At 48.4% G+C, this 27,762-nt stretch overlaps 1 protein-coding gene across 1 annotated transcript in view; it reads left to right on the plus strand.

The window, feature by feature from the left end:
- The window catches only part of LOC148036517 (uncharacterized), a 307,373-nt gene that overhangs the window by 111,596 nt on the left and 168,015 nt on the right, over window positions 1-27,762 (plus strand). The window contains exons 6-8 of the mRNA XM_087678942.1: window positions 3,987-4,172; window positions 13,803-13,872; window positions 14,506-14,610. Coding sequence (XP_087535068.1) covers window positions 3,987-4,172; window positions 13,803-13,872; window positions 14,506-14,610 — 361 coding nt within the window. The remainder of the gene's footprint in view (window positions 1-3,986; window positions 4,173-13,802; window positions 13,873-14,505; window positions 14,611-27,762) is intronic.

A 27,762-nucleotide genomic window follows, 5' to 3' on the forward strand; every position in this document is an offset into this window, starting at 1 on the left:
GATACAAGAGCCGATAGAGCTTGGGGAGGTATGGGCCGCTAGGTTTTCACCAGCAAGTATCCCCTTACAGCCCTATAAGGAGCAGGTAGAGTGGGCGGCACTCCACCTGGGACCTTTTTCACCGTGCAAGAGGGGGAGCGTCTGGCCCTTGGCATAGGGCAGCAGGAGAAGGGGATAGTTGTTCTTTCATGGAGGAGGATTTAGGTGATTGGCCTTCAAGGGAAGACATGGCGGTTGGTGGACCCTTATAACTTCTGGAAGGAGCTCAAGAAGTGGCGCCTCTGGATCTGGGAGGACAGGCCACTTGATGAGTTGGAGTGGGATCCAGGAGAGTGGCTATGGCTGGCCACTGCGGTCGCCAAGAAGCCACTGAGTTTCCTAGAGTACACCACCAGGATTGGCAAACACGTACTGATGCAAGAGAACATGGATTGGGCGCCATCATATAGTAGGCACTGGGCGGAGCACAGCATCACGAAGCCTTTTCAACGCACCTTCTAGCGGCATCTATGGGATAGTTGGAGGCCGAGGAGGGTATCGTATTTCTTATGGCTAGTGATAGATGGAGGATTGGCGGTGGGAAGTTGGCTAGCCCAGATACAAAAGGAGAGAGATTGTAAGCACTGCACATAGCAGCCTCTGGAAAACCCAAATCACTGTGTTTGGTCATGTGAGGCGACACAACTCGTGTGGAGAGGAGCATGCTGCATCCTTCGCCATATTGCATCCAGCCTTGGATGTATCTCATGGGGAGCTTTCTACTGGCAGGCAGTCAGCCAAGGCTGTCACCTTTTGTATGAGGCCGGGATGCAAGACATGATTTTCATTATTGAGGCAGGGTCGTACGCAGTGGTCGGTTTGGAGGCTCTACCCATGTGCTAGAGCCCACAACAGACCGCTGTGAGGTTTGGGAGATCATAGGAAGTCTGACTGGATGGCACATCTGGAAGGCGTGGTGTTAGGAGGCTTTTGGCAAAGAGAGACTTTCAGTATAGGCGACCTTAGCAAAGCTCTGGACTTCCATCATCCACTCCCTCCGCTGCCAATGGGACCAGGTGCAGGGCGAGTCTAGGGCTCACCAGGAGCTCCATTGTCATTCCGTGCACACTTGGGGCAGCCAGGACCTGTTTTTCGTGATACAGGCAGGCAGCCCCAGATGGCAGTACACCCCTCCTACATGGCTTCTTGCTCCTATCCCCCCTAGACCACCTTGAGAGCCTTGTACATCTGATATATTTGTGACTCTAAATGAGCTCTAGCTAGTCTGTTGAGCATGAGCACTTCCTTGTATTTACGTTTTTTTCTGAAGTAATATAATTAGCCGCACTTTATTTGCAAAAAAAAAGATAGCAATGGACAGCTCCGGCTAAGATGTCCACCATGAACGGGGTGTGGGCAACAAGCTAAAACACTTGAAATCTGCAAAGACGAGATTGAAGACTGACTGGAGGGCAGCATTTGTATTTATAGAAAGTTTGGGCCCTCCCAAGTGGGTTTGTGCTTATGGGACACAGAAACTCTCTAGGATCGCGTTTCTTTTAAATAAACAAGGTTTCTTCATTAATTAAGCAAGTTTTGGGGCTGTTTAAGTGAAGCTAATGCATTTTTAGCTCAACAGCATTTTCATGAGCTCTCCTTCTCTGTTGTCTATAGTAGAACTTTTCGTCCTTAGTGGCGATCTTGTATCGCCCTTCTGATGGAGTGCCTCCTGTGGTTGGTCCAATTGGTTGTGTATCAAGTTTGATCTCATGTCCACTGGTTTCTTTGTCAGTAGTCTCTGCCATCTCGTAGTCTAGGACAGCCAATCCGCGTGCTTGCATTGACCCTGTAGACCCTTCCTAAACAACTACCAATACCTCTGCAGCTTCCAGGGCAGCCAGAGTCTCCCTGTGCAGAGATGTGACTCTGTAGGACAGTGACTGTCTCTCTATGCAGAGATGTGCCCCTACAGAGCAATGCCTTTGTGTCAGCACTCACATCAGTGCGTCGGAGCTCACACCAGACATGTCAGCACCTGTCTCTCACATGTGACCTGTCTGTCACACTACCATTCCTACATCTGTTTCAGCCAGCATCCCATAGCCTCACGTCAGTGGTTCGCCAGCGTCTAGTTGGGCAGTCCTCACGCTAGCGTCTTCATGCCAACATGCAGTTGGGCAGTCATCCTCATGCCATCGTCCTCATGCCAGTGCCCTCACGCCAGTGTCCAGTCGCAGGCAGAAGTCGTCCTCCCGCCATCGTCCACACCAATGCCCTCATGCTAGTGTCCAGTCGTCCAGTCGGGCTTTGAGAGAGAGAGAGTATAACATCTCTAAAAGGTAAATGCAGCCTACGAGACCAGAGCAATACATGCAATGATGGTGTGTTTCTCATTTGGAAGAATGAGAAAAGATGAAAAGCATGCCTATAACACTAAAAAGTGAAATAGTGTCCTATAAAAAGAAAACATATCAATGTGTGTGTGTGTTTGTGTGTGTGAGAGAGAGAGAGAGAGGGCACCAGTTATCCTGCCCTGACCTATGCACTAGATGCTGTACTCTACCCTACCAGTTGCCAGCCCTCATCTGTGGGCCAGTTGCTGCGCCCTTCCTGAATTGTTGTGTGCCCTCTTTTTGCAGTTAGCCTCCTTGCACCTGCTGTGGTGACAACCTGTATCTATTGCAAAGAGAAACTAACAACTTGTATCTTTTGCAGAGGCAGCCCTATCTGTCAGTCACCGTGTGCAGCCCTTTTCATCAGCTTACCTGCGCATAGTCCGTTCATCGTTTTCCTTGCACGCTAGCGTGTTTCTGCAAGCATTAGGGCTTTCTATGTCATCAACCTGATACACAAGCACAGGTCACACAGATTACCAGTTGTCAGGTGCAACCTGTCTTACAGCTTTCGCATTGACAGGCACAGGATTTAGGCACGTTTCAACCTTCATGTGGAAAGGTGTAGGGTTCAAACAGCAGCAGACCACCATCAAAAGCTCTAAAACAGAGATCGCTGTGGGAGCACATCTGTTTGCTGCATGTCCTGGAATTTCTGCAGTGCACATGAACAGACGTGAGACATGGAGGATGAAAGGACTCTGAATGCTTACATGGAGTGTGCTGAGCCCCTTGTCAAGCATTCCATGTGCGTAGACCCCTCCCTGGCGGAAGGGGCAAATGTGTTGCCCTGTGGGGAATCGCAAACAATGCCATGTGCTTTAGAGATGAGTCACACTTTGTCCTACGCTCAAGCAGCAGGGTAGTCAGATGACTCTCAAGACTTGGATTGGGAGCATCTTCTGTAATGTGCCAACACGTTTCTTGCAGAGTATATGCATTATAATCAGGATACTTGCAGTAACTTTGAAGAGAGTGATGTCATTGTTACTGCCGTGGAAACAAAAAAGGTGCTGAGCTCGTTCTCCTTCTTCCATGAAAAATCTGTCATCTTGTTCTTTACTGCCATAGAGAAATCCAAAATGTCTGGAAATAGTGAAATTAGAGTGACTGAGAGCATCCAATGTAAACTAGTAGAGCCTATTCCTATGGTATGAACATAAGCAGAGTGTGTAGAGCATCTGATTCAACCTCATACACACTACAGATGGATAGAGAGATAGATAAGCTGCGGCTTGCTAGACTAGTTGTTGAAGTCAAAGTATCAAGAACTAGGGGCTTACATTCTAAAGAATCCATTCTTGAATCAGAAAATTTTAAAGGTTATTTTTTGGTCCTGTGTCATGCCAATACACTCTTAACAAATGTGCTCATCAACACAAAGTATTTTGTGGCTCTATGCTCAAACATACTCAGCTTATGCCTGAAAAATAATTAGGATGTTCTTATTTGGTTTGGGGTCTCATTTCAACAAAAAATTTCATTAAATTGATACTTCTCCATCTGTAATCCTAAGATTAATGGCCTGAATGGTAACGGCATGGTGTTGCTTATGGCTGCTAATTCTCTTTTTCTCAAGTCAACCAATTCTCAAAATGCTTTGGAGGTTTGCAGCACAATAGCATGGGAAGGAGGTGGCTTGAAGCTAGCTTTAGCAGTGGATTCATACATATATCTTGCAAATATCAGACCAGAATACAAATGGGCATTTTTCAATCAGAACGTATGTGTCTATGGTTTCCAGAAAAAGGCCAGTGAAGATTTCTGTGTCATATTTTGGGATGTAATGGCAGGGAAGAGGTGCGTTTTTTGTTACATATATAAATTCCCCTGGGATGTGTTACAACAATATTATCAACTAAAGGTTTGTGCCTGTGAACATTCATGCACTTCTTTCGTGACACTCCAATTTAGATTGAGTCAGATGCACATGGTCTAACAAATTGGAGAAGTGGTAGCTGGATAATCTCTAAGCAGCCTTTTGTTGAGAAGAGAAGCTTTTCTTTACAGATTTGAAAGGCATTCGATGTGGCAGAGAATGTCTCCACACATGAGACTAGGGACATGATTATAATCATAGTTTGCAAAGGACTGGTTGAACTTCAATTCCCTATTCTGAGACTCTTCTTTTGTACAAGATCAAGCAAAGGACTGGTTGAACTTCAATTCCCTATTCTGAGACTCTCCTTTTGTACAGGATCAAGCAGCTCTGATAACATTAATGTCAGTTCAAACATAATATAGTATGCATTCCATGTGTGGCTTCAAGCACTTTTGTGCATCTAGCTGTGGTAATATCTAGTGTGTCTTCAAGAAGTATCAAAAGCCTGGTGGGCTATCTATATTTGAAGATTAAGCATTCAGAAGATACATCTTTTGACAAATCCATTTTAATTATTGAAATGCTCTGCAGCAGGTGCGAAGATCAACAGGTAGAAGTCCATTTTCTTACGGATCCCAACTCCAGCACAGATTGGCGAGTTGATTTGGGCTTCAGATGGGTGAGGCAGGCAGATAGGTCGGGTTCCAGGTGAAACTTGACATCACAGCAGCCCAACAATTAGTCTTTGTGTTAGATCCCATCCAGCAGAAGCTCACCTACTAGAACAGAGTTCCTCTCTCAGCTGGCAGAGATATAGTAGTTGATCTGGTCTTCCTTGCAACCCCTTGGAGCATAGCTTCATGGTGGTGGATTTCTTTAGCCTGCATTTCTCGGTTATACTGCTTCAGAATTTCTTGCTCAAGTGGCCTAGCAAACCATCATCAAATAATGCTCAAAGGAAGGTTTGGGGATTACTGCCCCAGAGTACCAGAGTTGGGCCCTTTTGGGCAAGCTGGTGGTCTGAGGACTCCTGCCAGGTGGGCAGACTTTGAAACTTCTTGTTCAAGAGGATTTCCAAGAATGTTGACCATACCTAGGAGAGGACTGGAGGCCCTCACAAAGGTGGATGTTCACTACGGCTCCGACAACCCTAGTGCAATCCTCTTTTCTGTGCAGTTCTTGTTACATGTCTGGCAGTTCTTGCAGAAGGTGCTGGACTAGAGACCCCAGTGGTTTCAGGAGGAGATTGATAGAGTAGCCAGTCTTTTGGAATGGGCAACTCAAGGACAGAGAGGGCTTGTAGCTTGGGAAATGTTTGCACATTTTGTGGGCTGCTTGGGAGGCTGGCCCTGCTCGTTCTATCATCTACACTATTGCAGATGTAGGAATCCTTCAGCATGCAGTGGGGAATAGGGGCTAGATGGTGGGAGATCATTGCAGCGATCACACAGGAGTGGCTTGCCTTCCCTCACAGAGAGCATGTGCAACTGGGCCATGCCTTGGCATCCTAGTTTTCACCATCAGGTGTCTCTATGCATGTAGTAGTGTGGTCACCAACACCCCCCTACACACCTTCACCATACAGGAGAGCAACAGGGAATAGCTTTCCCAGAGTCATAGAACTCCAGGGAAAGTCGTGGAAGCTTAACTTGTACCTCACTTGCTTGGACATCTAGGAGTGGTAGCTATGGATTTGGGAGAGCTGGATTGGGATCCAGGAGAGTGGATGTGGTTTGCTTCCCCAGTCTCACAGATGGCAGTGAGTTTTTTCACCCATGGACCCCTTTGGATACACTTTCTGGAGGCGCTTAGGGATAGTTGCCAATTGAGGAGGGTCTCATACTTCCTGTGGATGGTGGCCCATGGTGATCTAGTAATAGGTAGCTGGTTGGCTCAAATGTAGGGGGTGGGTTTTGCTAGCATTGCCACAGCCACCCTTGAACCCATAGTACTATTTGTGGTCATGTGAGGAAATGCAGCTGGTTTAGAGAAGAGTTTGCTGGATCTTTTGTCAAGTAGATCCTAGCTCCAAGTGTGTTACATGGGGAGCTTTCTATTGGCAGGCTCTTAGTCAAGGATGTCCCTTACTGCATGAGCTGGAGATGCATGACATGATCTTCATCATTGAAGCTAGATCATGCATAGTGGTGGGTCTCGAGGCCTTGCCTAGCTGAAAAGTGCTGGAGCCCACAACGCCAAGGTGGAAATGTGGGTGTTTATTAGGAGCCTCACACAGTGGCATATTTGGAAAGCCTGCTTCCAGCTGATATTCAGCAGAGAGATTCTTTGGGAGATCTGATCCTCTATCATCTACTCCCTCCGAGGCCTTTAGAAGCAACTTCAGAGAAACTTACTGGGATTTTTGGCAGCTGTTCCTTCACACCTAGGATAGCAACCTTCCATGGTATTATACCCTTCCACCATGCCTTCTGTTTTCCGTCTCCCCTAGACCGCCCTGAGAGGCCTTGTATATATTTGATTTATCTGGCATTCAGCTCCAGCTAGATCGTTGAATACTTGTGCTTTCATATTTTGAATAATATAATTATCCACACTTGTAAAGTTGTAAAAACAGAAATGCTAATCTGATTGATCTAAGGTGTGGGCTTGAGTGTCTCTGCCAAGCCATCTTAGAAAAGGTTATCTTTCTCAAATGGCAATAAAGCTGCAGGTTCAATTGTGTCAACTATCACACAACAAAGAATCCATGCCATGAAAAATTCATAGGGAAGGGCTTCTTGGTTAGTCCTGAAGATATCTTATCTAGAGATTGAAAGGGTTAGTTGCTTGGTTAATGTCCTATTTTGTCATCTCCACCTACAGTGAGCATGCTCAGATAAGGATCTATTCCACTCAGGGCGCTCAACATCTGATAGGTTCCCATCCATGTGGAAAACCCTAACCGGGTATTGTTTGTAGTGTACTTTTGTCTTTTCATGTGGAGGTGCACCTAGTGATCTATTTTTGGTGTGGCTTTAAATCAAGTTTCACCAAAACGGGTAGGCACATTCTTCAAGTCCTTGCTTTGATAGCTCATGCATTGCTTTCTTTCATCCAAGAAAAGAAAGTCTCTCACCTCAACTACCTTTTTTTTTTGCAAGTAAAGTGTGGCTATTTATATTACTCAAAAGGTTGAATACAATGAAGTGCACATGCTCAACAGACTAGCTGGAGCGGATGCAAATCACAAATCCATCATGTATACAATCCTCTCAAGATGGTCTAGGGGGGATGGGGTCAAGAAGCCATGGAAACGGGTGTATCGCCATCTGGGGCTGCCCGCCTGCATCATGAAAAACAAGTCATGGCCACCCCCAGTGCGTAGAAAGTGAAAATAGAGTTCCTGATAGGCTTGAGACTCACCATGCACCTAGTCCCACCGGCCACGAAGGGAGTAGACGATGGAGGACCAAAGCTCTGCCAAAGTCGCATATACTAAAAGGCACTCCCTGCCAAAAACCACCTAACAGTGTGCCTTCCAAATGTGTCATCCTGTAAGACTGCCTATGATTTCCCATACCTCTAAGTGCTCTGCTGTGGGCTCTAATACTTGGCGGATGGGTAAAGCCTCCAAGTTGACCATTGCTTACTTTGAGTCCAGTAGCTCAGTCTCCTCCCTCACTGGAAGCCAGAGGCCACGTAGCACGCTCACTTGTGAGCAGATGAAATAGGACATCGCCTCCGCAAAGAGTAGGAACAGATATGGGGCAAGAGGGCAGCCTTGCCGGACAGATCTCTCTACCCAAAACTCCTCCCTCCTCCTGCCACCAATGAGAACCCTGATAGTAGCCAATTCGTAAAGTGCAAAAACCCTGCAGATCCATGCCTGGGGGAAACCTAGGCTCGCCATGGTGCCCTCTAAGAAGTCTCAATCAACCTTGTCATAGGCCTTCTCAAAGTCTAGGAGTACTGCCAATCCATGACCACTTTGTTGAGCCGACTCGGTTGCCTCGAAAAAAGTGAAGACATTATCTAGGATGCTCCTATCCTAGACAAAACCTGTCTGGGTGTCATGAATGATGTTTGGAAGCACGGGGCGGAGTCGACTCCTGATCATCTTGGCTAGGACCTTAAGGCCATTGACAGCAAGGTGATTGGTCTCCATTGGGATAGCTCCAACTGATCTCCCCCTTTGGGGAGGAGACTAACAAAACCTGTTGATAAACTCCTTAGCATCCGTCTTGAGCTGAAAATCTCTTGAAAGGCCAGTAGTAGGGGGTCCTTCACCACCTCCTAGTAGGTACTGAAGAAGGCCTTAGAAAGACCATCCTCTCCCGGGCATTTCTACCCATCCTGTGCATTGAAGGCCTCTGCTAGCTCCTTCTCTATGAAGGGTTCTAGGAGGGAGCGTCCCATCTCCTCTATGACCAAGGGAAAAATGCAATCCCAGACCTGTTATCTACATCATTGTACTCTAGCTAAGACTACCTCCTGCTGAAAAAGTTGTCTGTAGAAGTCAGAGGCAATCTCCAACACCTCATCTGACTAGAGTGAATCCTCGCGTGCTAATCATGGAGGCTGCGAATCTAGTCTCCTCAGGTGCAAGGCTAATGCACCTGAAAACATTCCCTGCACATCGTGTCCCCCTCCCATGCCCAAAAAGCTTCTAAGATACAGAAGGAGAACTCAGAGCACCTGTCCTCATGGCCGGCGAGGGCTGCCCGTGCGTGCACCTCCTACATGTGGAGAGTGGGATCCCTTGGTGCCTCCTCGAGTAGTCTTTGCGTAGCTGCCAGGTCTCGCTGCAGTGCTCTCTCCTTCTCCCAACTCTGCTGCCTGGCCTGTAGCGCTACCTCCTGGAAGTTCCTACTCAGCTCAGCTAAGGTCTCTGCAACCTCCTCTGCGATGGCGCACTCCCTAGTCCATAGCTGCTCAATTTTCCTCCTCACCTCCTCTCTCCTATAGATCGAGTCTAGGATGCGACAGGATCGCGTGCCATGGGCTGAAGCAGAAGCATCAAGATTGAGGAGAACCGAGCAGTGATCAAACAAAGTGGTACCAACCAACTACCCTACCTGGCCTCCGTGAGAGCACCCCCACTCTCCCACGTAGAACCTGTCCAGCCACTCCAAAAGAGCTCCGCCCAGCTGCCTATATCCCCAAGAGAAGTCCAACGACCTCTTTCTCATGTGGAAATTTGGGTCCCGCCAAGCATCACGTGCTCCTATTGTGAGGAGGAAGACCTCCCATGCCTCTTGCTCCTCCCCTGCCATACCCTGGTAATCTGTGCCTCTTCCCTGCTGGTCCTCTAAGGCCTCCAGGTTGTTGAAATGTCCTCCAACAATCCAAGAGTTCACCTTTGGGAGTCTTGTTGCGATCTCTACCCAAAACTTGTTCCATGTCCTAACCTCAATAGGAGCATAAACATTGAGGACTCCAAGGCACGAGTCCCCTATATCCAGTCTGATCCATAGGACCCTCCCTTCCACAATTGTCTCGTGGTCTCGTACATAGATGGTGAGGCTTGGGGCCAATAGAGATGCATACACCTCCACTCCTACTGTGGGCACCAATGGAGTACTCCTAGTAGATGTGTGAGCTACATGGAAGTACCTTCCCAACCCGATGGGCCTGGGAGGGGGTGAGCTTGTGCTCCTAAAGCTATGACTGGCCGAACATGTTCCAAGATGCTAGGTGCATACTTATGGGGAAACTATGACTGGCCGAACACGGCATGGAAGTTGTTGATTAAGAGGAAGAGCTATGGGGGCATGCGAATGTGATTAGCTGGGCTTGGAGGGTGAACTCCATTCCCCCATGGTGGCTCTCGAGCGGCTGGACCATGGGGATGATAGATGCTCCAGGCAGTACCACTAGGGCATCTATCAGTCATGCTGAGAGGGGTGACTCTGTACACTGGTAGAAGCAAGCAGCATGTGCGAGGGGCCACTCGATCACATCGATCGGTGAACTCCACTCTCAAGGGCTTGAAAAATAATGCTTAGATATGGGACCTCGGCTCTAGCCCACCAGTTAATGTCCATCATGCACCCTAGCCACTGTTGGGAAAAGAGCGCTAGTCCTCCTCCCATCCACTGGGAGATGTCTCCTGAATGAGAGGTCTGAAAGAAGAAAGCATAATCTGGTCCATCCAGTGGTGTAAGTAAATGGACCTTCTTGCTTCGTGACTTGCAGACCACAAAGATCCCCACCTCCAGAGGTGGTGGAAACTCTCTGTGCTCCACAACTCTCAAATAAGACCACTGACCACTACGGAAAAACTCCTCCGGGAGCAATTGCGCCTGTCGAGGGAAGGTGTAGTGGGCGGCTAGACGAGATGAGCTGGTGGCTACGTGGGGTGGGGGGGGGGGGGAGCTAGGCTACTGATGAGTAGAGGATATGGGTGTGTGAGGCTCGTCACCCCCTGTGGGAAGGGGGCGAATGGATGGGGGTGGAGAGGGGGGGAGCGGGGACACATGTACTGGGTGAGGATCAGGAGGGACTTATTTAGCGGGGGAGAAGGTGGGGAAGAGGACGAGTAAGGGGTGGTGGGGCGATCACACATATGAGGCGGGTGTGAGGGGAGGCGAGTGGCCCCGGAGAAGGGGGAGGCTATGGGATAGGGTCGGGGGGGGCATGGGGACTGGGGGATCTTGTGTGTGTGTGTGTGTGTGTGTGTGTGTGGGGGGGGGGGGGGGGGGGGGGGCTGAGACTCCTCGTGGGTGGTGGGGGTGGAGGCATGTGATCCTGTTGGGTGGGACAAGTGGGGGGGGTGCTGCGGGGTGTTCTGACGAGGGCCCGTCACCTGCCCTCTTGCTCTCTACTTCCGTGGCTATGTCTCAGGGGTTGGCTGAGGCCTCCCCTGCCGTCTCCTCTCTGTTGTTGCTGGACCCATGTGAAACTGTCAGCATCCACCTGTGGTTGTGCTAGCTAAGCTGCCTTGGCTCCAAAACACGTGTAGTCTGCTATCTAATGCCCAAAGTCATGGCATCGTAGACACTGACCAGGCTACCCTGTCACAATAACCTGCTACCTGAAAGAGTGTCAACTTGCCTCAATCTCAAGAAACTTGGGTATGTTCTTTGTATCTTTTACAGCTACCCGTACCTTTGGGACTCCTGCGGTTGTCTTATTGCATCAGCGAAGGAGGGAGGAAGAACTGTGCCGAAAAGCCATCCAAAGTCCTCCACTAACTAATGATACTCTATTGCTAGTACAGTGAATAGAAGGGTGACCAGGTGTCTAGGAAACCTGTTGTGGGGCGCAAACTCCTCCACTGTGAAGCCACTATACCAGGGAACCATGTAAATGACCCCCTTCGTGGAGTTATAAGGTGAGCTATCCACTAGCTCGTGGGCTGCATCCACAAAGGTGAGTCAAACCCTGAAGATCCCCTGACCCATGAGAACTGCCTTTGCAATCTACGCTGTGCCAATGCGTAGCATGGAGTGAAGCCAATCCCGAAGCTTGGCCCTAGATGGAGAGTGTCCTACGACCTGTCCATAGATTGTTGTTTCTTTCAGTTCAAGCTCTCTGGCACGGATGGAAAGGAGTTGTTCCTCAGAGAGGACGACGCGCAAGGTGTTTGATTGGGGGGCACTCGCAGAATGCTCTGGCATCTGACCAGAGGTTTCCATTGTGCGTCACTGCTTGGGGACTACCAATCTAGCTGCTGTGATACCGGGGGGAATACTGCTACAGATGGAGGGAGCAACAAATGCTAGTGGTATGAACATGCAGCATAGGATGGAGGCACCAGAGCAGGTCGACTAGGGAGGTCTTCCTTGCATGAGGCATAGGGTGGAACCACCACAACATGTCAATAGCTTCTCAGAATGGTCCCTGCCACAGGCCCAATAAGATTTTACAGCTCACACAAGGGCAAATTTTATAACAGAATTTGCACAAGCAGATGTTTTGATTTTTGGCTTCCTCCAGCTACCTCAATTTTTCCTGGTGTATTTCGAAATGATCTCCTTGTGTTTGCATTTGACAGGATCGTGCATGCATCAGGGCTGTGAGAGAGTTGTAAGTCGCCTAGGGAAAAGGCCGTCATCTTCTGTCCATTTCTTCTGCATATTTCTTCCTGAATGTGTCCTTGACCATGCACCCGTAAAGAAGTATCAGAGCTGCAGGCGAGGACATGGCTGCTGCGTCACCCGTGGAGGTAGTGAGAGTTTGCAGGCTTCGTCACGGGAGAAGTGCCTCGAAGACAGGGGTGCCATGCAGCAGCAGAAGCTTGTTGGCGCAGGGAACTGCTATCGCACTAGACTCATAAAAGATTCACCTCAACTACATACAAATGAACCAAGCCAAAAGGAAATAATAAGAAAATGTTAAAACAATCTTCTATGCTGGCTGCACAAAGTCATGTACAGTGGGTTGAGTATATTCCAGTTTGGAGGTGCATATTTCCAAGGAATTTTGGTTACTAGCACATAGGAGTTTAGCAGTCAGTATATAGATTGCGGCAGAGACTGTGCCCCTTGTAGATGCAGGGAGCTAGGGGAGATTTAGGCACTACATCTGGGATTTCCCTGGGGCTGAAGAGTTTTGAGGGACAGCGCATAGGATGGTGTTTCATGGCACTATATACTATGATTGTTACATGGGGGACAGTTGCTTGGGCCACAAATAGAGGTTCAGTCTGTGGATATGAGGGTTTACAAGGGTGTCGTGCTTACCTTGTCTCGGGGCAGCTTGTGCGCATGATTTTCATGTGAGATTTCTCACAAACGGTGTGGACCTAGGGGTAGTGTCACAAATGGGAGCTCATAGCTAGCATTATTGCTTGGTATTTATGGACTGCTAGATGCGGCCATGCTTTAGATTCATTGGGCATATCCACTACAAAGACTTTATCTAGGATTTAGACAAAAATTTGTGAGAGATGGAAGTAGGTGATAATGACCAATTGACAGGTGTGCCTATAAATAGGTAAGAAACTGTAGAATACTCTCCGGTGGCATAACCTTGAAGAAACCCTAAAGTACTCTTAGATGATGATGCAGGCTAAAAAGATGGATGGGACCTAAAAAATAGGGACAAAGGAATATAATACCAAAAGTGACCAAAATGAGCATACCTGGACAAAGCTCCTAATGTCCTCACTTACTCAGTGTAGGGCTCATAACTAGGACATGACCATGAACACTAACATCCCCTCTTGGATCATGTGCACGAACTCCAAAATCTCACTACTGTTCATATTAAGTCAAGGTGCTGATTGTAGAAGGCAGAACCAGTAATGCTGGTGATCAGTGCTACTTTATTGGCTAGCATTCAAAATACTTTATACTGTACAGTTGTTAGTTCTTTTAAGAGATTACTTTCAAATATATGTGCACATTCAAATCCTATACAGGTTGTTGGCTAAAGACCTCATACACACAGTTGGGGCTACTTGGCATGGTTTGGGACACATCACAAAGTGCCATAGAGCTGTGGGATTGTCATTGCATTGACACCTGGCTAGTTTCTAGTAGATCATGATGATGATATTCATCAGGAATACCTTTCATTAGTATACCTTCACTGGAACAAGGAAGCCCCTACTGGGCATGTCATCCAGTCAAGATCTCTTGTAGGCTTGGTTGGGAAAGTCAGTGATTCATTTGAATATCTTCCAACTTTGAGGTTTCTTAAAATGTTTGCTTTTTGGTTTTCAGGCACTCCAAGTTTTTCAAGGGCTTGATTGCTATTCGTGGAAGTGAAGAATTTTGTGTACTTGCCACTCTGGTACGTGAAATCTGAAACTCTCTGGTAAGCTGCATGTTGGATTATGGTTCCCCTTATAAGTTGTATGATGTTGAAGCTGTCTGCTTGCTTGTCCATGTCTTTTGAACAAGTTCTAACATCTGATTCAGGGCTTTTTGTCTGAGATCATATCTTGTCCATCTTGGCTCTGGGGGTTCTTACCAAACAAAGATACCATAAATGTATTTACGAAAGGGGTTTTGATTGGGCTAGAAAAACATCATGCTTCTTTAAGGAAAAAGAGACTATGCATCTAAGTATAATTCATAGGTAACAGGTTCTCATATTACCCCTTGAATGTGTGTAGTACACATAGTTTAATACTAGTGCACTCCTTGGCCTTTGCCCTTAGATTGTATAGAATTCTTGATGCTGCACATGTGTCGTGTGCTTCCTTGTTTCTCCATCGTACTTGCCTTTCGTAACTTAAACTTTTAAGCCTGGAATTGTATCTTGATATGAACATATATTCAGCTGCTGTAATATTCTCGCTTGAACATATATTCAGCTGCATCACATCAGTTAAATGAACATATATATGTACAGTGATATTGAGAGAAATCGAGCTTAGCCAAGTGCATGATACATGGCTGTGATTAGTTTCGTGATTAACAGGGAGACGGATCAGATAACTGCCACCTCTCTATATGCAATTGTTATGGACAATCTATAGCAACCAAAATAACTAATGTCGAGCCTTTATTCCTAACTATGAACAATGTAAGTCTGAAATCTGTTTTATTTGTATATACTATAGTTCCCTCGTACTGCATTCTTGTGCCTTTTGATTTAGTTTTCTTATTTTGATGAGGACGTCAGATAGCTCATAGTAAATTGGCATGTTCTGGCTAATGAACATTTTTTAATATTACTTCTTTGAACAATACGTTTAGTGAAAAAGTCTTTGTTTCTGCCTTCCATCTTCCCTCTTCCTAACCTAGCTATTCTCTTCATCCTCAGCTCTATTGTCACCTGCTTTGACTGTAGGTGGATGCAGTTCCAAAACATTACAATTTCAAACCTGATTGAATGGTAAACAATTTGGCAGGATCTTCTGTAAAGTGAGTTTATCCACGATGGCCTAGAGCCATCCTACGTCTTGTAATCATGTAATCTTTTTTCGTAGTTAATACAATTACCTTTTACCAAAAAAAAAAAAAAAAGCAATTCGGCAGGATTGCACAAACTTGATCCCCCAGTTGACTCAGCCAATCTATGGTCATTAATCAATAAAGGCTTTGAATAAGCATTAGAAATTCGTCCTTATTGTTGCTCCTCATTAATTTTAGGGGGAGTTGACCTTGAAGACTATTTCTTTACAATATCCACCCAAGATTATCCTGCCTTCTTCTCCACCTCCTATGGAGCCATGACTGTAAGCCAATAAAGGCTTTGAAGAAGCATTAGAGATCCCCATTGTATTATCCTTACCCTAGTCTGGCCTGCAAGAGCGTTTGTGAGTCTAGAGTCCAATTGTAACTCACACCACTGCCTCCCGCAACCCCTATGCTGCCTATATGCCACCATCATAGCCTGATTACTCACCTCTCTACCTGTCCCTTGTTGTTTGTCACCCCTGCTGCCTCCCATCAGTCCCTGCTGCTTGACCTAGTGAGTGTTGAAGAGAAGCTGAGGAATGCACTTCTTTTTGATCAGCTCCTCAAGACAGAGAGAGGTTGTGCACACCATTGGGGAGAGGACCCTCCTATCTTGGGGGAGGCTCTTGGCACATCTAGCTTCTATGGTGGGGGAGTAATATGCCTTTCAGGAACTGCCAGCCCATATACAAAGACAAAGACTTCAAGGTATCAGGGGGGTCAGAGTTATAATGGAGAGCATCAGGGAGGACTTGCCCCTTGAATGGAGAAATGACATAGTGACAGATCAGACATGGATAGGGCTCTTTACTAGAGAAGAGATCCTTCTTTCAGTGGTAACCACCAGTGGAGAGAGTGTGTTTACTTTTTCAGTAGAGATGGATTGCAGACTTAGGTGAGAGGATCTAGATCAGTTAGAGTTCAGAGGATGCTCTTGACAAAGGATTAGAGTTGTGGCTCATCGTGATAGGACTTGGTATTTAGACCCAGACCCCTAGACTTGTAAGGAAGATGGATGGAGACATTGGGCATATGGGAGGAGGCTGCTACGGAGGCTTCAGTGGGATCCTGGGGAGTGAGTATGGAGAGATCCATTTGCAGAGATGCCTTAGGATGTCCCCTTCTTTGGCTATACCACTAGTTTGGGGAGGAGAATACAGATGGGCAACCAGAGTGGTGCCAGTTCCAACTGAGAATCGGAATATCCAGGGTATATCACGGACTTTCCTAGTAGACTTCTCGAGGGGATTGGAGGACAACTTTAGACCAAGAAAGATTTCAATCTTTCTTTGGTTACTAGCATACAGGAGTTTAGCCGTTGGTACATGGCTTGGCTATGGTAGAGACCCTATTCCTTACACTAGATGTGGGGATCATGAGAAGACTCAGAGGAAGTGCTTCCAGGTTTGCCCACGGGCTCAAGAGGTCTAGAGGAGAGCCCTCAGAATGGTGTTTCATGGCACTATAGATTCTATGATTGCTACGTGGGGGATACTTGGATGGGCCATTGACAGTGGCCCAGCTTGTGGTTATGAGGATGTACAGAGTGTCAAGAGAGGCAGCTTGTTAGCCTGAATTTTATGCCAGATTTCTCAGACACAATGGACTTAGGGGCATGGTCATAGATGGGAGCTCATAGCTAGCATTATATCTTGGTACATATGGACAACCAAATGTAGCCAAGCTATTGATTTTTTGGACATATCTATTGTAGAGACTCTCTCCCAGGATCTGGATAGAGGCTATGCATACTCTTCATGGGAGATGGGAGAGAATACATGGCAGCTTGGAGACTATGAGGAAGGGGGGAGATGTTTTTCTCAGGACTTGGGACTCTAGCACCTTTTTCCTAAAAGTTTCTGGTTTTAGCTCTCCTGCCTGTCACGTCGCTGTGCCCCAGCCCGCCTGTTAGTCGTGCCCCTGCCCGCCTGTTCGTTGTGCCCGGGCCCGCCCCGTCCCGTTGTTTCGTCGTGCCCCACCAGTACAGCGCCTTCGCCAGCGACTCCCTCCCTCGCCATCGACAAGAACCACCTGCACCCATCTTTCTTGCCTTCGCCAGAGCCCTTCGCCAGCTCCCTGCGCGCCACCTGCATCCGCCCTACCCCCCCCCCCCCCCCCCCACCCCCGCCTATCTTTTTCCTCCCTCCCAACCCCCTGCCCCCCGCGTGTTGTCTTGCCGAGAGGCCTGGCCCTCTATCAGGCTGCAACCCACCACCATCGAAAACAGAAACCCCCCCCCTTTTCGCGATCAACACCCCCCCTTCCCCCTCCAGTTTCTCCCTCTCCCTGCAGCAACTCCCATCCAGTAGCACAGCAGCGCGATAGGTAGGTTCTCCCAGAAGGGATGCGCAATGGAAACTAGGGCCCAGCTTCGGGATGGCTTCACTACACGCTGTGCATCGGCACAGCGTAGATCATGGAGGTGGTCCTATTGGGCCAAGGGATCTTCATGGTCCGCCTCAGCTCGGCAGACGCAGCTCGCGAGCTACTCACTAGTTCACCATATGCATCCATGAAGGGGGTCATATACATGGTCCCTTGGTACAGTGGCTTTACTGTGGAGGCGTTTGCACTCCACAACAGGTTTCTTCGGCACTCGGTCACCCTTCTTTTCCCCGGCCTGGCGATTGAGTATCGCCAGTTGGTGGAAGACTTTAGGCGGCTCTTCGGCACTATCCTTCCCGCATCCTTCGCAGATGCAGTGGCAGCTGCAGGGGTCCGGCACTGAAAGAGGTCAAGAATATCCCACAGTTCCTAGAGATTGAGGTAGGCAGGCACTCCTTTATGCAGCAGGTCATTGTGACTGGGCAACTAGGGCAGTGCCTGCGCTGCCATGACTTTGGGCATCAGGAAGCAATTTGTACGCGTTTCGGAGCCAAGGCGGCTCCTCCCACATGTCCACAAGTGGATGCTGACGGTTTCACACGGATCCAGAGACGACAAAGAGGGAGACAGCAAGGGGGGGCACAGCCAGCTCCTCAGATCCAGCCTCGTCAGCAAGGTGTTGGCGGGCGAGCGGCCCCCTCTTGATAGAGCACTCCACAGCCCCCCCTGTCCTCCCCACCCGACAGGACCGCAGCCCCCAACATTCTCCACATGCACCACAGACTGCCTTGCCTAAGTTCCCACAAGCCCCTCACCCACCCACCCCCCATCCCATCCCCCCCTCCCTCTACTGACCTTGGCCCACAGCCCCCCCTTGCCAGGGCCACCATCCCCCCCCAACACTCGCCATGCATCTCTAGCCATCCCACCATATCTCGATTCTCTTCACCCCCATCACCCCCCCTACCAAGCACCCCCCCTGATCCGCACCAAGGTCAAGTAAGCCCCCCCTAGACCCACCCCCCCTCCTCCCACATGAGGTGATGAGCCACACACACCTACCTCCTCTGCACACCAGCAGTCTCCCCCTGCCCACACAGCCACCAGCTCATCCGCCCCTGCCACCTGCCATACTTTCTCGAGACAGGCACAGCTACTGCCACAAGAGTTCTTCCGTAGTGGCCCATGTTCCTACCTGCGAGTTGCGGAGCGCGGAGAGTTCCCACTACCTCTAGAGGTGGGGATCTTCGTGGTTCGTAAGTCAAGGAGGGGCAAGGTCCACCTACTAGCACCACCGGATGGACCAAACTACGCCTTTTTTCTTCACTCATCTTACTTAGAGGAGTGGACGACTACACAGATTGAGGAGGAGTCGAAGAGTTAGGTGGCGGATCACATCTCCCAATGGATGGGAGATGAAGGATTAGCACTGTTTGCACAACAGTGGCCAGGTTGCATGATGGGCATTAACTGGTGGGCTGGCACCGACGTCCCGCACTTGAGCATTATCTTTCAAGCCCCCCCATAGTGGAGAGCGCCGAGGACGTGATTGAGTGGCCGTCGGCATAGGCGGCCCGCTTCTACCACTATACAAAGTCGCGTTTCTTAGCATGTCTTATAGATGCATTGATAGTACCACCTGGAGCATCTATCACCCCTATGGTCTGGCCGAGCGCCACCATGAGGAACTGGAGTTCACTATCCAGACCGGCAGCAAAGTGCACTTGCATGCCTCACAGTCTCTCTTCCTTATCTGCAGCATCCACACCGAATAGATGCCTGCTTGGTGAGTTACAAGTTTCCCTATGAGCTTACATCTTGCATCCTGGAATGTTGGAGGAGATTTCAACAACGTGGAAACTTTGGAGGACCAGTAGGGCAGAGGAAGAAACTACCAGGGCATGGCTGGGGAGGAGCAGGAGTCATGGGAGGTCTTTTTGCTTGTAGTTGGAGCATGTGATGCCTGGAAAGACCCTGCCTTCCACAGGAGGGAGAGGTGGTTGGACTTCTCCTAGGGATACAGGCGGCTAGGTGGAGCCCTGCTCGAGCGGTTGGACAGGTTTTATGTGGGAGAGTGGGAAGGCTCTCGTGGAGGTCAGATTGAGCAATTGGTAGGCACCACGTTATCCGCGATCACTGCCCGGTTCTCCTGACACTTGATCCCCCAGCATCTGCCCTAGATACACGATCCTGTCGGATCCCTAACTCGATCTATAGGAGGAAGGAGGTGTCGAGACAAATAGAGCAGATTTGGACCAGAGAGTGGGTCAGGAGGGACAGGATAGCAGAGGAGGTTGCAGAGGTCCTAGCCGAGTCAAGTAGAATCTACCAAGAGGCAGCCGTACAAGCCAAGCAGCAGTGCTGGGAGGAGGAGAGAGCACTCTGGCGGGACCTTGCAGCCACGCAGAGATTATTGTAGGAGGCACTAGGGGACCCCACCCTCCACACACAGGAGGTACGCGCATGTGCAGCCATTGCTAGCCTAGAGGACAGGCGCTCGGAGTTCTCTTTCTGCACTTCAGCAGCCTTTTGGGCGCGCAGAAGGGGGACACGATGTGGAGGGAGTTCTTCCAGGTGCACCAGCCCCGCACCGCGGGAGAGCAGATACGCACCCTTAGGGATCAATATGGGAGGACCCGTTCTAGCCCTGATGAGGTGATGGAGATTGCCATCAACTATTACATGCGCCTCTTCCAGCAGGAGACAGCTTCGGCTAGAGGATAGAGATGCAGACAGCAGGTATGGGATCACACCCCGTCCCTCGTCACAGAGGTATGGGATCACACCCCGTCCCTCGTTACAGAGGAGATAGGACATGCCCTCCTAGCCCCCTTCACAGAGAAGGAACTAGAGGAGGCTTTCCATACACAAGATGGGCAGAAATGCCCGGGGGAGGATGGCCTCTCTAAGGCTTTCTTCACTACCTATTGGGATGTGGTGAAGGACCCCCTATTGAGAGCTTTCCAAGAGATCTTCACCTCAGGACAGATGCCAGGGACTCTCTCGGCACGCCTTATTAGTCTTCTCCCCAAAGGGGGAGACCGGTTGGAACTCTCCTAGTGGAGACCGATCACCTTATTGTCATTGGTCTATAGGGCACTGGCAAAGATGATTGGTAGGTGATTATGCCATGTGCTTCCAGATATCATTCATGACACACAAACAGGCTTTGTCCAAGATAGGAGCATCCTAGACAATGTATTTACATTCTTTGAGGCGACAGAGTGGGCTCAGCACAGTGGGCAGAGACTGGCAGTACTACTCTTGGATTTCGAGAAAGCTTATGACAGGGTGGACTGGGATTTCCTAGAGGGCATCATGGTGAAGTTAGGATTCCCCCATGCTTGGATTCACGGGGTCTCCTGTCTGTACAAATCAGCCACCAGCAGGGTTCTCATAGGCCCCATACTTGTTCCTACTCTTCGCAGAGGCAATGTCTCACTTCCTCAGGTCACGGGTGAGCGGACTACGCAGCCCCCGACTTCTAGTGAGAGAGGAGACTTGAATTGTTAGACTCAGAGTACGCAGACGACACATGCCTCTACATAGAGGACGATGAGGTGATGCTGGAGAGAATGAGGTTGGCTCTTGATGTGTTCTGCGTTGCAGTGGGTGCAAAAATCAACTGGCGAAAGTCGGTTGGTTTCCTCACGGACCCAGACTCTAGCACGGAGTGGGGCGTCCACCTGGGATTTAGATGGGTGAGCAGAGGGCAGACCATCCGATACCTAGGGTTCCAGGTGGGACTCGACATCACTCCTAGGGCTAAAACTTAGAGCAAGTAGTTCAAAATTTGGCTATAAACAGTCTTCCAACTCACATATGGCATTTACCGTAAGGGCCAGGGGGACTGCTCCCCGCGGACCCCCGCAAAGGGGGCTCTGCCTCCTCCGCACCTCCCCCAAGTAGGTTGGAGAGAAAACGCGCGCCGTGACAGATCCTCTAAATTGGACCCTAGTGTAGTAATGGCTCTACACGAGCATGGATTCTCACTTGCAAAAGAGCAACCAAAAGCCCATACCCGAACAGAGAGAAACAGAGACCCTAGAACATCAATGGGCCAATCTAGCCATTAAGGGCAAAAAGGCCACACCACGAGAATATGAAGACATTGTGTTCATACCATGTCTAATCAGAGCGAAATGCAACATTAGCAAGCTACAAATGCCAAGATGACTAGACATGACACTCTTGACGAGAGATGTATCTTGAGCAACATTGCACAGACAACCCAAGACATTGGTGGAGAATCCACGTCTGGTCATGCAAGTAGGGACTCAAGGGCATCTATCAGAAGGCTTAAATTTACAAGCCAAGACCCGGAAGATGAAGACATAGTACCACCTGCTTATCTTAGGGTCAAACTCACCGCAAAAAGAGAGCATACTATTGATGCTCTGATTGATGAAGGAGCAGATTTTAACATCTTGACCTATGAATCATGGACCCTACTAGGCCAACCAGAGCTGACACCGACTAATGCAACTCTTAGCCCTTATGGGGGACCTCCACAAGCACTCATAGGGAAGTGCAATATCCTTGCAACAATTGAAACTGAAAGCTTGCCTATCCTATTTCATGTTCCTCCAAATAGTGCTAGCTGCAGGAAAGAAACCCTCCTAGGAAGACCCTTCAAAAGGGCGACCAAGTGTGAGACTGACTACGTAGCTCAAAGGATACACCTGACACTAGCGGGGGTGAGGATAGTCACAACCTTTAGCAAGGGTGACCTCATCAAACCTCGGGGGAAAGGTAAGGAAGGCGCTGACGTACTAGCCAAGCCTAGTAATGAGAGCAAGGAGTTGTGGGAGGAGTTGATGCTAGCGCAGGTTGAACGAAGAGAACCAGTGAGTGAGGCCATGACTGAAACAAGAAGGTCAGGAGACAACGCCAAGGACGGGCTGTGGACCTACAAATATCGTAGAAGACCCCAAAAGAAGCCCAAGCCTTATAGATGAAGGCATCGATGGAGGGACAGCGCAACGCCGCGATGGATATCCAAAGCGTTGTTACGTGCTCAAGGGTATTACGCAGGTAACCGATGGATTTGGGTACCAAAATCCCCTGCTAAACCATCTCTATCAGCTGAAGGCAAGATTGCATCAAAAGCAACGAAGCACAGGAGGAAATCTAAGAGAAATTCTAGGTCTCGAGGCAAGAAACTAGACATGAGTGTTCGAAAGAAAGGGCCTCAGCCTAGCATGCTTAATAAGCAGATGTCATATGTAGCCATCGAGCATGCAAAAAAATCATTAGTGCCCAAAGAGCCTTTGATTTCCCAAGGGGAGAACAAGCATCATAGGCACAACATTGCTCATGGCAAGGCTGCTTGCTCAACATAGCAAATGGCACAATCGTCTAATAGTCTTGAGCAAATCATTCAACTGGTGCCACGCCCACCTATGAGTCCTAGATCTCCTACGCCCTCTTTTTCCAAACAGACACAGGAAGCACTACAGCAGTTATCAAGGGCAACTGCTCAATTCCAATCTCTATCTCCATCTAAGCTTCCAAATTTCCAAGAGGAGGGACATGATGCCATCTGTAGCTCTCGACCCAAGGATATGCCTGAGCAACCTAATGTGACTAGATCAACTCATGCTCGATCTACATAGATGAGTGCTCAAAGGGCAACAAAAGACACGACCACTTCCGATCGCCCCAAGGATTTGACACCACAATCCACCAAGGGTAGCCAGCCCACTAAACTCGCTGCTACTACTTCCAATCAGGGATCACAGCAGTCACAGCCCTTGGCCGTAACAATGCCCCTTGCCGAACGTGTCCTTAGCAGTTTACCTATGGAGGAGGTGTCGCAACCAACTTCATTGACAACTCCAACACTTCCAAAGCGCCTAAAGCCTAGGCTAGAGGAGTTAAACAGAAGGGAAGAGCTAGACTCTCCAAAAAGGGAGGCAGTTGTATCCTCACAACCTAGCGAGGCTATTCAGCAGGCCACGGCTATGTCCCATAAGTACACACTAGAGAAAGAGAATGCTGAGGCCCAACCAAGCACATCAACAGTTGACCGAGTCCAGGGTCCTGAGTCGTTGAGAGATGCACCTTCACTGACCAAGAAAAAGAGGAGAAAACAACAAAAACAACAACAGTTGCAGGTGGTTGTGGACCCCAAGAACATTGAGACGAAGAGTGCTGGAGAGCTAATGAATAAAGCATCGAGTCCATACACCAATGAACCCATTGATGCCTCTCTTAATAATGGTGAAACCTCAGACACATCTGTGTGCTCTGACAAATCAAAGCAGTCGTTACCATCAATGGCTGCTTTCAACACTCAATCCACAGACAATAGAACTCGTATCGACCAATCAAGAGTGGATACAAAGCTGTCACAACAGGGTGACAAATCTATACCAGTCACATCCGAGGAGAACCATGACAAAATAGCAGCAAAACCTCATGAAAAATGCACAATCCCTGAGAGCATGAGCAATCCTAGCATTGACCAATCTTGCTCATCTAGGCTTGAGCCCCTAGCTATGCTAAAGCCTAAGGAAACTCGTAGAACTTTGCATGAGATAACAACCGAGCAAGCCCTCGTTGAACATAGAAGTGTCGCAGAATACTTAACTGAGTTGGATGCTAAGCTCAAGGTGTTCGCACTTGTTTACGTCCTTGCGGACATGGGCACAATCCCCAAGGAGCAGCTTGGAGATTACTTGCCTTTCCCTTTATCTTGGGAAGAGCAGGAACACCTTGATGAGCACTATAGCAGGCTCCTACACGAACGCTTGCGACTCATCTCGGGCGAGGAAGCTGACGAACTGCACTTAACCGTCACGTTCAATGAAGTGCTCTGCCAACCGAATCTCGTAGACATAGAGCAACTAAAGCGATTCTCAGCAGGTTGAAGTTGATTTGAGCAGCGTTGGTGTGAAAGCCGCATTGCAATGGCCGAACTAGGGGCTCAGATCATGACAGTCTCTGAGGAGTGATTGGCCGAATGGCGATCCCAAAGAGACCCAACCTATGTGGCACCAACTTCCTTTCGAGTGTGCTGACTGCCATTCGGGGCAAGGACTTGGCTGAACCAAGCCAAGAAAACCCTCTGCTTGATAAAGTTCTCACTGAGGAGGAGTTACATGTTGCCAGTAGACTCGGACAAGGTTCCATGCTACTCGATGTGGCAAAATATCTATCAGTATTGAGTAAGCTACCACGAGTGCTGGATGCATGTGCCGCGCTCCAGTACAATCCCGAGTTCTACAATTGGTTCTTATCCTCGTGAAGTGACATAGATTCATAAATATGTATATAAATAAACACTAATTTTTGTGTCACCATGTATAGACAATAGCAACACACACAAGCAATGATAGTTAAGTGCAGGAAGAAAAGTTGGGTCTGACAGGCTAAGCTCCTCAAGTCCTCCTCTCATCACGCATTTAAAAGCCGTGTGACCATCCCCACCTCCAAGCGAAGGGCATGCAATCCATATGACCGCTATATGAAGCCTTAACCAACAACCCTGATGGTGTAGACAGGGTACAGCCCCTTTTCTATACACCTTCTTCCCTTCACGGTCTATCCTTCCAAGGCTGAGCCCTGTCTAAATTCATGACCGCCAACAAACGTAACTCAGCATGAGCCAAGATCTACTAATGGCAGGAGGCTAAGTATACATCATGGGGGCCATCCCTCTACAACAAGCATTGCAGGCCCTACCTCTCCCCTTCTCGTCCTATGCGCTTGATAACCTGCACTATAATCCCTTACATATGAATGGTCTTATCATGTAACAAATCCTAATCCTTGATTCGCATCTTACAGGTCCCCCTGCGAGGAAAGCATGGAGAACCAAGGGCAGCTAGCTTGCAAGGACACTCTCCGCAGCCAACGGGAATATGCAGCACATGCCCCTCCGTCGGTGCGCTACGTGCCCACTCTTAAAAGGTACGCCAAGAAACGCGGCCCCAAGCGACACCGCCCCGGACGAAGGCTGAAGAATCCATGGGCCAGGGGAGTGGACGCTCATGGAGGCGCACACAATGTGGCAACACCAGTGGCACAAACCCCCAATGTACGCTCGGGCACCAGATGCTCAAGGGCAGAAAGGGCAGCTCGGGATAGGGAAGAATTCAATTAACTATTTAAAGGCATTTTGGAAACAATGGCGGCCCGGGACTACACCATTCATGTCCCGGCCGACACGTTCCCTGCCCAACCCCATAGGAGCCTCGCACCAGTACCGGCACAGTCACCTAGCCAATGGACTCACCCCACCTAGTACCTATCAACTAAGCCCCTATGATGTACAAGTATCTTGACAAGTCATCATGCCATAACTTTTTGTTCTTGATGAGTAAAGGGGCAAGATCCCCACTTGTACACACTTCCTTCACCTACCGTTAATGTATGCAATCTTAACAAGTAATGGGATAGGCGTCATAGCATTCTGAAAAATTATGTCTTAACACGATTGCATTGGTTTGATGTACTTAACGCAAGTGAGCATATACTCTCACGAAGTGACAAATGGATGCAGAATGACACAGGTCAAGGTCTAGAGGCGTTTAATATCCAAGTCACCACAAGACCACCAACCCCACAAAGAACCATTATGGAGGAAGTGACAGGAATACCAAGAAACAAAAGCCATGATGGAAACACCACTGGATGAGAACCCAAGGACACCTCTGCAGAAAAAGCACATATTGCAACTGAGCATGGCCAAAGCATAATCATTGATTACCTCCTCCTTCTTGGCTAAACTCTATGTTCGGGCAGGAGCTACGCTCTCAACAAGGGTGAACGTCTCTTCATCATCCAGGATTCAATTCGCAAGATGCTCTGCCCTTGTCCATGCACAGCTCACTCCAAGCGCTACCTCAATTGTTCGATGTCTCACATGTTACAAAGAGGTTTGCAAAATCTCAAGTGTATCCCTTCATCCCAACAATAGTTCCTCTAGCATCAAGGCTGGTTACACAATCATCTCTGTAATATCAATTCTTCATAGCCTCTTAATCCCAACATTTCTCAATCCAAATGAAAGGCTAACCGCCTCAATGTATGGCATTGATTGTATTCATTTTTTCCACCAAAAAAAAAAGAGAAAGAAAGAAAGAAAGAAAGAAAAGAAAAAAAAAAAATGAGAAAAAAAAAAGAAAAAAAAGAAAAAGAAAAAGAAAAAAAGCACACACGATCACATCACCGCACCTAGGGGTCCTCAAATTAGGTATGTCCAGTGACCTTGGTCGGCTGGCTCCGTCCCTAATCCCCTAGCCCTTTGTACATCCCCCACAATTGTTCAGGGCACATTAAGGGCAGGACATACCTAGGGAGCTCGCCTCGCCTATGGTTAGACCTGTCAACCTGAACCACTTGCACAATTCTTTTGCACTCCATCTCAATGCCATTACAATCAACAGTGGTAAGCAAGGCATGAAAGCCAATGGAAAAGTACAACATACTTTTCAAGCACTACCAGTAGCCACTAGCTACCAAAAGCTAAGACATCAAGCAGCTCAATTATGCTACATTGCCTTGACAAGACCATAATGATGTCTCAAGCAATCTTCAAGTGTACTCCCCGTCTTCATTGACAAATTTTTCCATTAACTTAGCCCCTTGCTTCACTGACTCGTTGCTATACAAGGAACTAGGCTGACAGTCTTCTAACCAAGAAATACCTAAATATGCACGTGTACTCACTTAATATGCACACTATAACCTATACACGGTTTGGGTCCTCAAGTGCAGGACGATACTCCAGGCTTGCTTAGAGTTGCTTAGAGTTTGACCTGTCTCCCAAACTAATCAAAATATGTCTTGTACACGATAAGAAGACTAGCACTACCCCTTAAAGAGAGACCACATGAGAGGTTTTTCAATTGCAGGTATTGAAGTCTCCAACGAAGGTGTTGTTCACTCTTCATCAACACTCAACTCTGAATTCCTATCCTTATCACCCTGTAAGCCTGCCACGAATCAGCATGTACAGAATCCCCAACAAACCGCCACTTGTACTCCATCAGTGCAACCCCCCCAAAGAATAGCCCTACCACCAACTCCCATCGCCCTACCACCTACCACTTAACCCACCAATGTGCCCCCAACGACCTTCCTCCCCACCACTACCAACACTCTGCCATTGCAACCACAGACGTCCTTGCCACCCCCGTCTTCGGTGCATGTTAATGCCTGCTATCTACGACGGCGAGTGCCATGGGACTGGCACTTGTCTAGGAGGGGGGTAATGTTAACCCCAACACGAAGAAAGCAAAAGGAAATAAAAAAGATGCAGGGCAAAGGCGGAAAAAAGGTAGCTCGACTAAAGAAAGAAGAGGAGAAAAGGCCAAAAGCGCAAGGGGAACCTTAAAAGTCCAAGGCAAATGCAAAAGGAGAAAGGTGCATTTTAAAATACAAAGGCACTCCTTGAAATCTTGTAAAAGAGTGCCAGGCGGTGGAAAATCCGGAAAGCTAAAAC

Source organism: Lygodium microphyllum, chromosome 5 (genome assembly GCF_053477565.2).
Source record: "Lygodium microphyllum isolate KBCC chromosome 5, Lygodium_microphyllum_v1.1.10, whole genome shotgun sequence".
Classification (NCBI taxonomy): Eukaryota; Viridiplantae; Streptophyta; class Polypodiopsida; order Schizaeales; family Lygodiaceae; genus Lygodium; species Lygodium microphyllum.